The sequence below is a fragment of the Haliotis cracherodii genome, unplaced genomic scaffold (assembly GCF_022045235.1).
Source record: "Haliotis cracherodii isolate W230 unplaced genomic scaffold, xgHalCrac1.p SCAF_8, whole genome shotgun sequence".
Taxonomy (NCBI): domain Eukaryota; kingdom Metazoa; phylum Mollusca; class Gastropoda; order Lepetellida; family Haliotidae; genus Haliotis; species Haliotis cracherodii.
The window spans coordinates 1676915-1692317 of NW_027266341.1; the positions used below are offsets into that span (position 1 = coordinate 1676915).

Here is a 15403-nt window from a genome sequence, read left to right on the forward strand (position 1 = left end):
TGTGTTGAATGTCAGCTGTTGTCTGATGTGTGTGGACTGTCAGCTGTTGTCTGATGTGTGTGGACTGTCAGCTGTTGTCTGATGTGTGTGGACTGTCAGCTGTTGTCTGATGTGTGTTGAATGTCAGCTGTTGTCTGATGTGTGTGGACTGTCAGCTGTTGTCTGATGTGTGTGGACTGTCAGCTGTTGTCTGATGTGTGTGGACTGTCAGCTGTTGTCTGATGTGTGTTGAATGTCAGCTGTTGTCTGATGTGTGTGGACTGTCAGCTGTTGTCTGATGTGTGTGGACTGTCAGCTGTTATCTGATGTGTTTGGACTGTTGTCTGATGTGTGTTGACTGTCAGCTGTTGTCTGATGTGTGTTGTGGACTTTTGTTGATGTGTTGTCTGTGCTGTTGCAGGTGGCGCCGCAGTTGTCTACAATACAGACGGAGCTGGGGCAGACGGTGTTGGAAATGACCAAGTGTCAGAAGGCGTACAACGTGGATGAGACCTACTCACATGAGGCCCGGCAGAAGGCTGGGGATGCAGAAGACAAGTGAGGAGTCTGAATGTTCAACTTGTGTGATTGCATATCTCGTCTGAACGAAGTTCAGTGAGGCAGGACTTTGTCTTTATCATGTAAATAATTTCATCACAGAATCACCTGTGATAGTATGTGAGGTGACGTCACATTCAAGATTATTGCACTTACATAGCGATGTGCATGATCATCTGTCTGTCTCTCTGTCTGTATGTCTGTCAGGCAGTGTCAGGCATCTTTTGGTATGTACCATTGTGTAATTTGATAGATCATTCTCTGTCAGGACACTTTTTGTGTCACTAAATCTTTACACAGCTTTGACCTTGCCTTGCTGCTGCCATACTTAGTGTCCGAGAGACCATGAAGATCCGGGGTAGAATAGGTCTTCAGCAACCCATGTTTGCCATGAAAGGAGACTTTGCTTGTCATAATAGGCGACTAACAGAATCGGGTGGTCAGGCTCGCTGACTTGGTTGGTGTATGTCTTTGTATCCCAGTTGTGTGGATCGATGCTCCTGACTTCAATCACTGGATTGTCTGGTCCAGACTCTATTATTTACCGACCACCGTCATATAGCTGGAATATTGCTGAGTGCGGCGTTAAACAACAAACATACAAACACCAGAGTCCAAGATGAGTTTAATGGCAGTGTGCTTCCTTCCCCAGATTGAAAAGGAAATCAACGGGTTTGTTCCAGTCACTTGCTAGTCTGCAGAAGCAGTGTTCTAAGGTGAGAGAGGGGTAGCCCAGTGGTTAAGGTAATCACTATGGCAAAAACCTGGGTTTGATTCTTCACAGGCGTAAAGTGTCCAAAAGGAATGTCACTCTCCATGATACTGCTACACTAAAGCTAAAGGCCGTGCTACGTCCTGTTGAGGCTTGAGGTCAGAAGGCCATTGGCTGCATATTTCAGAATGATACCTGCACTAATGATGAGAAAAGTATGAAGAAAACATGTAATTTTTACAAATTCATCAGCTGTCTTTTCTCCAGGATCACTTTGTGTGAAGACAGATTTGCAGTCTTCTGTTTCAGGAAAGTTGTGAAGGAGATTCCCAGATTGATGTCTTCACACTGAATTGAATGTTGCAGTTAAAAAGTCGGTACGAGGCGTGCGAGGTGAAGTCCACGGCGTCACGGAATGACTACATCCTGGCGCTGTCAGCAGCCAACGCCCACCAAATCCGCTACTACAGCACTGACATGCCGGATCTCACCAAGGTGATGACAAGACATAATTACACACATGTTAACCAGGAATTTACAAACAGTGTTTCCCTCAGACACTCCATCATGTCAAGTGTCGGTGTCTTAGTACCTAAGGATGATTGTTGTCTACATTTAGTGCAGTAGATGTCAGTGATGGCTGATGGCAAACTGTACATCATAGTCCATGTAATAACAGCTTGCAAATACTTTCTAGAAGGCTGTACAACCAATCAGAAGCTGTGATGCCTAAGATCAAATCACTTCAAACATGGTTTACGTTTCGCGAAAACACTTGCCCTGGATTTCATGGTGGTAACATGATATTAAATGTCCATTACTGCTTGGTTTGGTCGTATGTAATAATCAGAAAACGTGATAAAAAAACTATGATGTCAAAAATAGTCTTCGCTTCTGTGCATAACTGTTACAAATAGACGTTGTCATAGTGATATTACATCATAGTTGTATGTCAGTGTATGACCAGGAATGACGTGGGAGGGGCAAATTACAAATTACTGTGCAAGTATGTATATAAGAAGTGGTTCATGTCCTCGGTATGTTGTTGTACTGCGTGATGAGAGCCCATTGGTCCCTGTCGTCACAGGCCTGGGTTTAACTCCAGGTCAGTGAAAACTGTTTGTGTTGCCATCCTGATAGTGCTGCACAGTGGAAAAATAGCAGAAAGTCTTGATGTGTTTAAGAAAGAACATTGTGTTAGGGAATATGTATTTAAGAATCTTTTGGTTTGTTTATTGTTTAACACACACTCAGCAATATTCCAGCTATGTGATAGCAGTCTGTAAATAATCGAGTCAGGACCAGACAGTCCTGTGGTAAAGAATCAATCTACACAAATGGTTACGATGACATGTATCAGCCAAATCAGCGAGCCTGACCACCCAATCCCGTTAGTCGCCTGTTACGACAAGCATGGGTTGTTGAAGACCTATTCTAACCAGATCTACACGGTTCATTTACGAGACTAGTATTCTGTGTCGGTGTATATATGTGTGTTTAAGAAACTAGTAGGTATGTTGTGTTTGAGAGTGCTAGGTATGCTTACCGATGCATCAGAGGGGTGTTCCGACAAGGAGCATCCTGACACCAAGGGTGTATGCAAGAAATGGGGTGTCAGTAAAGCCAGTTGCTAGGATTATTTGTGCCAGGAAACAATCTGTTTTGTTTATTTTGTATTGCATGCTGATGTTGTATTATTTGGTTGCCCAGTGACGTGAAACTGTGAGTCCTCGGTCTGTCCTGCTACACATCTACCACAGCTGGCTGAGATATATGCGAAATACATAAGGAGCTCAATAGTCATCTCCCAAAGATGACCTTTCAGCTACTTACGTTTCTCTTCTTGAGGTTGACATCGTTTTAAGAATCTACACAATCAGGAAAACAGAATTCATTTCATATATACAACTAGAATGTGTGAGTGAGTGAGTGAGTATGGTTGTACGCCCATTTTTGCAGTATTCCTGCAATATCACAATGGGAACACCAAAATGTATAAGACAAGGGGAGGTAAGCTAGATTTGTCCAGTTTCCACGGGAGAAGCTTCTTCACCTCTGATTAAAGAACCAGACTGCATAAAAAGTACACAGAATCGGTTCAAGATACAACATTTGCATTTCGATACAACTATTGCTAGAAAAGATCAACTATTCTGATTTGACCTGTACAAATTTCTCTGAGAAGTTATTTAACTTAGTGGGGCGGTTCGGGTAGCCTCGTGGTTAAAGCGTTTGCTCGTCACGCCGAAGACCTGGGTTCAATTCCCGACATGGGTACAATGTGTGAAGCCCATTTCTGGTGTCCCCCGCCGTGATATTGCTGGAATATTGCTAAAAGCGGCGTAAAACCAAACTCACTCACTTATTTAAATTAGTGATATGAAATTCAAGGTCTGATTCAGGAATAAGGGTTTAAGGCTATTTAGGGTGGACATTGCATTGATAACTGTATGCAGGTGAGGCCATTGAGTACAAGGGATCTCAGGAGTTGGGGTGTTACACAGGATGAGTTCTGTATTGATCTCACTCAGGAGTAACCTGTAAATGTCCACCAGTAATACCGGTATAAACCACATTATAGCAGTAAGCACTGACTAACTACGTCCTGGTGTAGGACAATGGAGCAGTTTCACGTCACTGTTGCTACACCCTCATGATTATTTCTGCTAACTTCTCATTAACCTGTTTTGTTCAGGGTCAGGACGTAAGTATGCTGAACTGTTGTGTGTCGTACGTGTGGGGACCGCAGCGCTATTTACCTCCTCTTCTATCAGTATCATCATCCCATATCAGACTCATTACCTTTAAAGAGCCCCAGGGCCAAGTGTTTTAACTGTTTGGTTTACAGATTTCTTTGCTTGGGTAGGTCAAACTAAAAATAAGGACAAAAAGTCAATATTATTTTTGTTTCACATTTGTATAACACAATATTTTTGTTTCAATTTTCAAAACGTAGCGTATATGTGTTTACTTACATCTGTGGCAGCTTTGTTCAAAGGGTTTGTCTAGATAGAAACTTTATGGTTTATTTGTGTAGTTTTCTCTTTCTAGTTTATTAAAAACTGGTACCATGAATAGACAACTTATAATAAATCAAATTTTTTAACTTATCCTGCATTACTCCGTATTGCATTTACTGCTGTCTTTGACAGAGTGACGAACTGTGTGAGATCCAGCTGCTGAAGAAAGTTGTCCCAACCAGCTCAGGAGGCAGCGCCCTCTCACAGTCGGCACGTGACCCGGAAGTCATGACGTCACACAAAAACACATAACTGCTTTGTCACCTCCACGGACGGACGTACTGTGTATCCCTTGTGGAAATTAAAGCTTATTATTTGTTTTTTATATTTTGCGTGTTTCTACATTCATTATATGCTGCTACATTGTTACCTGTTATGGGCCGTGACCTTAGGGTCTTCCCATTCGTAAATTGTAACGTTTATCGCTCGTCTGTGGCTCACGTCACAGTAATTTACGGGCGCAATGTTGTTCCCGCCATTTTGTTTTCTTTCCCGCCATTTTGGCCATTCACCACGTGGCCACGTAATGTCGTGTTCTGCGTTTTGAATTCTCTCTTTGGCTTGGGTAATACATTACATTTATGTATGTTGTCTTGGTGTGCTTAAAGCCTTGCCTTTTCGCTACCTCTCAGCGTAATTGTTTCTTCTCATAAACTTCAATATAATATGAAGTTTTTGAGTTACATTATGTCTCCCGTACTCTGTGGTTTTGCCACATGGTTACGTGTTTGCACATGGTTATGTGTTTGCTTAAAGCTATGCTTTTTCGCTACCTTTTAGCGTCATTGTTTGATCTCATAAACTTCATTGAAATACAAAGTTTCTGAATCACATTATGCTTCCCATACTTTGTGATTGGCCACATGGTTATGTGTTTGCTTAAAGCTATGCTTTTTCGCTACCTTTTAGCGTCATTGTTTGATCTCATAAACTTCATTGAAATACAAAGTTTCTGAATCACATTATGCTTCCCGCACTTTGTGGCTTTGCCACGTAGTTATGTTTTGCTTAAATTCCAGATTTTCTGCCTCGCTGCACTTGTTGCCGCGGGAACAAATCTGGTCGGGGCCGCCCCTTTCTGCCGTGATTGTACGACGCCCTGTACTTTCACAAGGCAGTGCCGATGTTGCAGTCATTCGTCGCTGTGATCCTTCAGCTCATGCGAGTATCCAGGACACACCTCGCTCAACGTGCTCGTCGACCCCCACCTACGTTGACGGTGCTCCCAGCACCAACGGCGGCTCCCAACGTAGAGTCTGCCTCCCATGGCACGACATACGACCGTTCACGGTCTCCTACTCCACCGGCGGCTCCAGCGCTCCCAACGTAGAGTCTGCCTCCCCTGGCACGACATACGACCGTTCACGGTCTCCAACACCACCACAAATAAGGAAATCAACGCTGATGTCTCCGGCGCCCCCGGCGCCTCCGGCGCCTCTGATGTCCCGGCGCTCCCGGCGCTCCCGGCGCCTCCGATGTCCCGGCGCTCCCGGCGCTCCCGGCGCCTCCGGCGCCTCGTGCGCTCCCGGCGCCTCTGATGTCTCGGCGCCTCGTGCGCTCCCGGCGCCTCCGATGTCTCGGCGCTCCCGGCGCCTCCGGCGCCTCTGATGTCTCGGCGCCTCGTGCGCTCCCGGCGCCTCCGGCGCCTCATGTCTCGGCGCCTCGTGCGCTCCCGGCGCCTCCGGCGCCTCTGATGTCTCGGCGCCTCGTGCGCTCCCGGCGCCTCGTGCGCTCCCGGCGCCTCCGATGTCTCGGCGCCTCGTGCGCTCCCGGCGCCTCCGATGTCTCGGCGCCTCGTGCGCTCCCGGCGCCTCTGATGTCTCGGCGCCTCGTGCGCTCCCGGCGCCTCCGATGTCTCGGCGCCTCTGATGTCCCGGCGCCTCTGATGTCTCGGCGCCTCGTGCATTCCCGGCGCCTCTGATGTCTCCGCGCTCCGGCGCCTCCGCATCCTCTGATGTCTTCGGCGTTCCCGGCGCCTCTAAGGTCTTTGATCTCATGATCTTCGACGCCTCTAATGTCTCTGGCGCCTCTGACTACTCCGGCGCCTCAAGAGTTACGGAAGAAGCGCCTATGATATATCCGGCGCCTAAGATGACCTCCGGCGCCCAGATCAACAAGCTTTATCAAGCTCAGATCAACGAGCCGACTATCCGATCTTCTACTGCGGCTTAAGGGGCACCATCGGCAATCGCCTCCCCGGCGCCACTGCCCTCTTCTCTTGCTGCCCTCTTCTCTTGCTGCCGTCTCATAACTCGTCACACGGAGAAGCATGGTGAAACAACTGTCGCCGCTCCTGTCGCTACTCTCCCGTCGGTCTTCGGGATCGTGACTATCGTTCTACTTCGTTCCTGGGTGGAATCTTTTCAACCAATAGACAGTTGGTCTGATTCAACTTGCCCACTGAGACGTTATCCATAATCCCGTCGTTTAAAGCGCTATGATTCCGGAGAGATGACCTGCGGGTTTCCATCGAAACAGAGCGTCATGTGAACAGCGTCTGTATCAGATTCGACGACGACATCCACTTACAAAGAGTTTACTTCGTCGACATCGCCACCAACGCTGTTCTACCCTACCCTAGCGCCAGCGTTCCTGAAAGAGACTCTTCCTCGGCGCTCACCGGGTTTTCCACGACGCCCATGGGGTTCCGTGTTTTATCGCAAAACTCGGGTACACCACTTGATCGTCTCTCACGCAGTTCATTGAGGATTGTCTGTGTGTGGAGTTTGCACCTCAGTTCCGACTCCAAGGCGGTTTTCTCGGCTACTGCGCAGTGTGATTTACATGTCACGTGTCAAGTACTCGGACTGTCAACAACTCCGACCGGAATTAGGTCAACTTACCATGGCAAGGGGTGCCATGTATTTCTACAGATTGGTTTCCATGTCTAACTGTACGCTTGGTGCTACCACTCAACCAGGCGCCTGTCGCAGTCCATCCATGCACGGATGTTGGAAACAATAGACCTCCTCTACCAACACGGCTGTCACGAGGAACCTTGTTTCATCAACCCTTCGCTGTAAGAACGATAGCGCCTATAGGCGTTCAAGGGATGGAAAAGATCGCCTTCCTTCGTCCGGTTTGATCTTTTCGACCACGACACCTTCCTATCTTCCGCCTTGACTACCGGACACAGTGTCGATTTGATACTTAAAGTCCCTCGGCCGTCCCACTGACCCCTGTTGCATACCTGCCTCGTATCGTGTTGTCGTCCTCCACCGTCACCTCGATATAAGAACAGGAGTACTTATACGCCGCTTCAGGGATGAAAACGATCTCATTACTTCGTGCAATGGCCATATTGCCTCGACTTCCTACTACCCGGTTACGTCGATGCCCCGGCGGTCGATTGTGAAGCTGGTTTACTTCGTCTACTTGAGGTTGGCTCGCAGCCGATCACACCTTTTTCCGAATCGTACCGACGGTACGCAATCGCAGACCCCTGTTGCTGACTACCTCCCCTGCCACCTTGTCAGTGGCTAGTGGCCCACACCAGCCCACATTGTGACCACCTGTGATCCAGAGATCAACACCATTGGCACAGCAACAGCCTCGAGATAAAGGCTTATCCAGGACGTCGCTTGCTGACAGTGCTTTCTCGGTCACGCCCTGTTGATCGTGTCCACTGACGACGTCACCGTAGTGTGGTGTTTGCGGACCCAGAGTACTCGCCCCTCTCCCGGCGCTACAAACTCGACCGGCGCCCCCGAGAATCACCATCTTCGGCGTTCCAGGCGCCTCAAGCTCTCCGACGCCTCACGCTCTCCGGCGCCTCGGGCCAGAATATGTCAAACGGTCGACACCCCAACCCTAGATCTGTTTGCCTCATATCTGAATGTGGCCAGCTGTCGTCTTCCATTCCACCTGTGCCGGATACGACCGCTGTGGCAGTCGAAGCCTTCCATCGTTCCTGAGAAGGATTACGCGTGTACGCTTTTCCGACTCCGGTTCTCCCTCCCATGGTTCTTCAGAGATCCAGGCCACTCGACCCCTGCCATTGACTTTGGTCTCGCCTTATTGGTCAGCCAGAAGTTGGGTTATCGACCTCCGAAACATACCCAGAGACAACCCCTGGAACTTCCGGTGTGGTCCAACCTTCTGCTCCATCCACACGGTCTGTTGCCACACCCTCATACCCGCATGTTATCGTCTGCACGCCTGACACACCTGCAGAAAGCCAAGGGCTATTCGGCTAGAGCGACCAAGGCTATTGCTTCAGCCCACCGTCCATCTACAGGGGGACTGTATGCTGATAAATGATGCTTGTTCCAGGCATTGTGTTCTGACAAACACCAGGATCCGATGACAGCGTCACCGCAGATCCTGGATCAGTTCCTTCTGTACTTGCGTAGCACCCGTCGGTTGAAGGGCTTACCACCCCCACACACCTGGTCGCCATCTACTCCGTTCTGGCCATCCCGGACGATCGGAGAAAGACGAAAATTCCCGACCTACGGGCCTGGCTGCGCTCGTTCAGTCTTGAAGACCTGAAGGCCAAGTTCGGACCGCCTGCGTTGGATCTGCATGTGGTCTTCAACGCCCTTCGAACCACTCCCCTCGTCTTCCTTCTACGACCTTAAGTAGAAGACGGGTGTTTCTACTGGTTTTGACTACTGCCGCTCGAGTCCATGTACAGCACGCCCTCGTCGTCTCCCGTGCCCGGTTCGAATGCGGTACCCAGGGCGCCGTTCATCATGGACCGTACTGGGACGTCAGCGTAAAGACTCAACTCCCAGGACAGCCTGATAGATCATTCCTTGTCCCCTCCCCCCTCGTCCAGTGTGGGTGCCGAGGATGAGGATGAGCGTCATTATGCCCAGTAAGGGCACTGAAGGTTATTCTACGATCTAAAGACTGCCGCAAGTCTAGGAAACACCTTTTTCTGCCGGTCTCCCCTTCGTCGCAGTCGTTGGTCAGCCGGAATACTTTTCCCTGTGGCTCCGGACGGTCATCCTTAAAGCTTATGAGCCGCCGGATTGGACCCTCCCCCCAAAGGCTATCACCTGAAATAAAATGAGATCAGGGCGATCGTATTTACACTGGTTCTTCACGGTATACTGTTCCATCCAGTCGTTCAGGAAAGCCTGTTCGTGGCGATCGGACACCGCCTTCACCAACCACTACTTCCGTGATGTAGCCTTGAAAGTTGTCGCCGGCGTTCACAGTTTTGGTCCCTGGTTGTAGCCCAACAGGTCATCTATCTCCGACGCCACTGATTCTCCGATACCCTGAGCGGGGCCCGTCGACCTCTCTGGTGTTTATCACCCCAGACGAGACGGATCTCTTGCGTTCCGCATTCGCTCTTAGGTCAGTTTTAGTTTTGGGTTACCCGACTCATTCTATTGCTGTCACCTATCCGGGTTTTACTTTTTGCATCAACTCTCGTTTCCTGACGACAGGAATGGTAGTAGATGTGGACACCGGCGCCGACGCCAACGCCGCTGCTTCTCTGATACCTGAGCGGTGCCCGTCGACCTCACCGGTGTTCCTTGCCTCCAGCCTAGAGGGCTATCCTGCGTTTCGCATTCGCTCTTGGGATTGGTCGTAGATTTTGCCGCCGACGCCGCTGATTCTTCGATTCCCCGAGCGGGGCCCGTCGAACTCTCTGGTGTTTATCGCCTCAGATTAGAGGGCTCTACTGCGTTTCGCTTTCGCTCTTCGGTAAGTTATATATTTTGGCAACACGCCTCATTGTATTTCGGTTACCTATTCGGGCCTTTCGTTTTTGCATCGACTCTTGTTTCCTGAAGACAGGAATGGTCGTAGATGTTCCGGTCATCACTTGTATGCGGTGCGGATTCATCGGACCTTGACGAGGGTTTAATATGGTTCACATCTGCAGGTATGCCCACCGGCCATGCCGTCTGATAAAGATGCAATACGGAGTAATGCAGGATAAGTTAAAAAATTTAGTAAAATCTAAATATTTTTTACATTTGTATACTTATCCTGCATTACGAAGTCTAAGTGCCCTCCCTTTCGCTACGCTACCTCCCCACGAAGTTTCAGATGTTATGTTTAAAGCAGTTATGTGTTTTTGTGTGACGTCATGACTTCCGGGTCACGTGCCGACTGTGAGAGGGCGCTGCCTCCTGAGCTGGTTGGGACAACTTTCTTCAGCAGCTGGATCTCACACAGTTCGTCACTCTGTCAAAGACAGCAGTAAATGCAATACGGAGTAATGCAGGATAAGTATACAAATGTAAAAAATATTTAGATTTTACTAAAATTCACTTAGACTATATTGTTTTTCTATTGTTTTATTTTACTCTGGTTGGTCGAATCTGTAAACAATAAAAACAATGTCAAAGCTTTAAATAAATACCTTGACATAAAAAATTACTATTTTCAACTAAATTTTATTTTTATAATTTTGATATTAATATATCTTTAAAATGAAATTTGTTTGAAAGAATACTGACACTCGGACTCCGCTTGGCTGGAGATGCTGGTCAAAGTTTTATGATGTTATCACCAAGGAATTAGTGAGGGGATCTTAAAGGTAATGATCACCCGTTCCTGGTTCAGTCCGAAATTCCAACGTCCCTATGCCTTTGTTATTCAACTCTAATTCCTATTTCCATGTGACGTCACAAGACCCAGTGTAACACGTTCCCCAATATACGTACACCCTCCATAACATTCAACAGGCACTGTCTGGGCACACTGTATGTTTACTCACACTGCTAGATAGAGTGGAACATCAGACATATTCTACAACCATCAAGTTGGAAATTATGGAAATGCCAAGACATATTAAAATACGGCAGAATAATGTCACATGCTAGGGGCTTTGTGTTGAAGTCAAGGAGATTCTTGTTCTTCTTTCAACATAATTTTCTTGTCATGGTGGAAGATTTAGTTTTTGTCATAATTGAACATCTTTTTCCCATTTCAATGATTTTCTTTTTCATAACCGAAATTATCATTATGTTATTTTTTATTTTCATCAGACTTTTTAGAAAATCTTGTGGTATTTGGGATGTTTGTAAAATCTTTTCCTCTTTGTCTGCCTATTGTGTGTCCAGCAGCTTTGCCATATAGATATTTATTCACATATATATATATCTATGTATATTGTGTGTGAAGTATAGTCTTATTGTGCATATACTCACAATATGTATGCAATTAATTTTTTAATTTGTTTATTTTTCTTTATTCTGTATCCAACAGACAGGTTGTGATGGGTACATGTTGACAGCAGTCCATGTTGGTTTAATGATTGTGAGATTGATGTAAGGCATACATCCACACTCCTCCCCACTGACCCCCCTCCTCTGCACTGAAATATACCCCAACCCATTTATCTACGCTGTCACTGATGATGTCAGGTCCCACTGGGATATAAAGTATATTGTCTTTTGTATTACCCTGCACAATGAAAGATTTGTTTGAGAGTTTGAATTATTTATAAATGAAATCAAATTCAGTTAATGTTTATTTGTAGTTTCCTTACAAAAGAATTGAGTAATCACATTTTTGCTAGATTTAGTCCTGTGAGATATTTCATTTTAATGTAAAGTTCTGTATGTCCGACCACAATGTTGTTACTTGCAGCTTAGATCCAACAATCACCTATAGTTAATGATATTGCAGTATATTCCCTCTATTTGATATGATGTATAATGGGATATTGTCCTTGTCTCCCTAGACTGTGGATGGGGAGGTGTATATAATGTTATATTGTCCTTGTCTCCCTAGACTGTGGATGGGGAGGTGTATATAATATTATATTGTCCTTGTCTCCCTAGACTGTGGATGGGGAGATGTATATAATGTTATATTGTCCTTGTCTCCCTAGACTGTGGACGGGGAGGTGTATATAATGTTATATTGTCCTTGTCTCCCTAGACTGTGGACAGGGAGGTGTATATAATGTTATATTGTCCTTGTCTCCCTAGACTGTGGATGGGGAGGTGTATATAATGTTATATTGTCCTTGTCTCCCTAGACTGTGGATGGGGTGTATATAATGTCATATTGTCCCTGTCTCCCTAGACTGTGGATGGAGAGGTGTATATAATGTTATATTGTCCTTGTCTCCCTAGACTGTGGATGGGGAGGTGTATATCATGTCATATTGTCCTTGTCTCCCTAGACTGTGGATGGGGTGTATATAATGTCATATTGTCCTTGTCTCCCTAGACTGTGGATGGGGAGGTGTATATAATGTTATATTGTCCCTGTCTCCCTAGATTGTGGATGGGGAGGTGTATATAATGTTATATTGTCCTTGTCTCCCTAGACTGTGGATGGGGAGATGTATATAATGTTATATTGTCCTTGTCTCCCTAGACTGTGGACGGGGAGGTGTATATAATGTTATATTGTCCTTGTCTCCCTAGACTGTGGACAGGGAGGTGTATATAATGTTTTATTGTCCTTGTCTCCCTAGACTGTGGATGGGGAGGTGTATATAATGTTATATTGTCCTTGTCTCCCTAGACTGTAGACAGGGAGGTGTATATAATGTCATATTGTCCTTGTCTCCCTAGACTGTGGATGGGGAGGTGTATATCATGTCATATTGTCCTTGTCTCCCTAGACTGTGGATGGGGTGTATATAATGTCATATTGTCCTTGTCTCCCTAGACTGTGGATGGGGAGGTGTATATCATGTCATATTGTCCTTGTCTCCCTAGACTGTGGATGGGGAGGTGTATATAATGTTATATTGTCCTTGTCTCCCTAGACTGTGGATGGGGTGTATATAATGTCATATTGTCCTTGTCTCCCTAGACTGTGGATGGAGAGGTGTATATAATGTTATATTGTCCTTGTCTCCCTAGACTGTGGATGGGGAGGTGTATATCATGTCATATTGTCCTTGTCTCCCTAGACTGTGGATGGGGTGTATATAATGTCATATTGTCCTTGTCTCCCTAGACTGTGGATGGGGAGGTGTATATAATGTTATATTGTCCCTGTCTCCCTAGACTGTGGATGGGGAGGTGTATATAATGTTATATTGTCCTTGTCTTCCTAGACTGTGGATGGGGAGGTGTATGAGAAGATACAGGAGTACTTCAGCCTGCTGGGGAGCACCGTCGTTGAGATCAGCCAAGCAGAGGCCAACAGCTTTGAAAATGTCGTCAATGAATCTGCAAAGGTACATAAAGCTATCAGTCGTCTACTAAAGGAGAGCAGGGCGGTCGGTTAGCCTTGTGGTTAAGGCACTCGCTCGTCACACCGCCGTGATATTGCTGGAATATTGCTAAAAGCGGCATAAAACCACACTCACTCACTCACTCACTCACTCACTCACTCACTCACTCACTCACTCACTCACTCGCATGAATGTCTGTCAACTTCCTGTCCACACAGGACATTTTGATTATTTCTTGTGAAGATTTGTAGTTAGTTATGGGTGTGACATTGTGTGTTTTCAGATCAGCCGAGCGTTCAGCCTGCAGTGCTTCCTGTTCTGCAACCCAGTGTTCACGGATCTGGTGCAGTATCAGTTTGAACCCTGCCATAATGACCAAGTGAGTACACATGCACTTGCTTACGAACTGACTTCTATATATATTACGTAAAGGAGGTATAACCAATAAAAAAACAATGTGCCTAGCAGATTTATGCAAGTTTGCTCAGCATTTTTTATGTTTCTACTTCCACAACCGCAAATAAAATGCTGTCATTTCTTATAACTAGATATGTGCACAATGATAACACTAACACACAAAAACAACAAGAAATCAGTGACATCCTTCAGGGCAATAATCCAACACAAGCCTCACCCCTTCTGTTAGCAGCCAATCAGGAAACAATATTTTATCAGTGGGCGTGGCCTAATTTTGTTAGTTTATGGTTAACCAATCAAATGCCACAGATTTATTTATTTATGTGTACATACATGTGCTAACACTTTCTGTCAAGTGCTTTGGGGAACTTGGAGGGAAAATGTCCCCTCTAACATTTTTTTACATGTTTAATAAAAGAAGTTTTGTTTTTGAACATGCATGCCAAAAGCCTATCTGGAGGGGTAAAAAATACTAAGGAGAAATATGACTGCAAGTGGCACAATGTTGACATCGTACATGTGTGTGACTTCACTTGCTCAGACCTGCTGATGTGGATTATCAGAGGTCATAATTATAATAACTATTTGTATTAATTTGGATTGTATCGTTAATTCAAGTAACTTGTGTAACTTGTAATTAAGTCACTTATCAAGTAGTCTCTGATTGCTCCTGACAACAAATACAGATGGATTCATTCTATGGTCCATATCACTGATATGAAACAATCATCTCCAAGGACACGAGAATTGGTTGTATAGATTTTTTGATAATATTTGCATTTCTGCCCAAAATGTATTGTGAAATCCTTCATCTAGAAACCACATAACATGACTTCCTTGAACAGCTACATACTTGAACAGGCCAGGCCATATCATAAAGCAATCAAGCTCCGAGGCAAACCTGGTCAGCAGTTTACGGCTCTGATCAATAGACACATATTGATTTCCAACTTTGATGCGTTCACCGATATTGACAATGTCAGCTCAACTAGTCTGCAAACTTCTCATTTGTTTAACTTAAATATAATTTATAATGATTCATAGCTTGTAACTTGTCTCGGCATTAGGGCAATTGCTATTTACAAATAGCCAAATAATCATCGTTTCTTGTATCTTATAGGCTAGCTCAGACATTTCATCATGAATAAAAGTAAAGTAACATCCATGTTTTTAGGAGAATAAAATGTAATAAGTGTGTTTGTGTTGGGAGTTTGCAGATGAATCTGTTTAAGATTACAGCATATTGATTTAGAACTCCTCAACTTCGTAATCAAGTTGGAGCCTTCATTTAAAGCAGAACAGATCTGGATTACAGGAATTGATGTCTGCATCTCTCCAGTGAGTAGGGTAGAGATGTTAGCTCAGTGGCTGACAAAGTACATACCATCCTGGCCAGCACAGTTAATTTGTAAGATACCGTATTCCCAGTATTAAGTGCCCCACTCCATTCAGTGCACCCTGACCAGCATCTAGAGGAATCTGTACGTAATGTTTGAAGGCGCCCCTACTAAGACCATACATTTAATTTTTTCTTGTCTATAGTACTCTGTATGGATTAATAAGTGACCCCTCCACAAATTACTAAGCATCTGGAGTGATAGTGTGGGGAAT

The 15403-nt window shown here is 45.6% G+C and overlaps 1 protein-coding gene across 4 annotated transcripts in view; it reads left to right on the forward strand.

Moving 5' to 3' along the window:
• LOC139450500 (F-BAR and double SH3 domains protein 2-like) overlaps window positions 1-15403 on the forward strand; it is a 144582-nt gene that overhangs the window by 100525 nt on the left and 28654 nt on the right. For all 4 annotated transcript variants that reach the window (XM_071232225.1, XM_071232227.1, XM_071232226.1 and 1 more), the window contains 5 exons: window positions 401-537; window positions 1190-1253; window positions 1616-1744; window positions 13256-13378; window positions 13659-13754. In XM_071232225.1, coding sequence (XP_071088326.1) covers window positions 401-537; window positions 1190-1253; window positions 1616-1744; window positions 13256-13378; window positions 13659-13754 — 549 coding nt within the window. The remainder of the gene's footprint in view (window positions 1-400; window positions 538-1189; window positions 1254-1615; window positions 1745-13255; window positions 13379-13658; window positions 13755-15403) is intronic.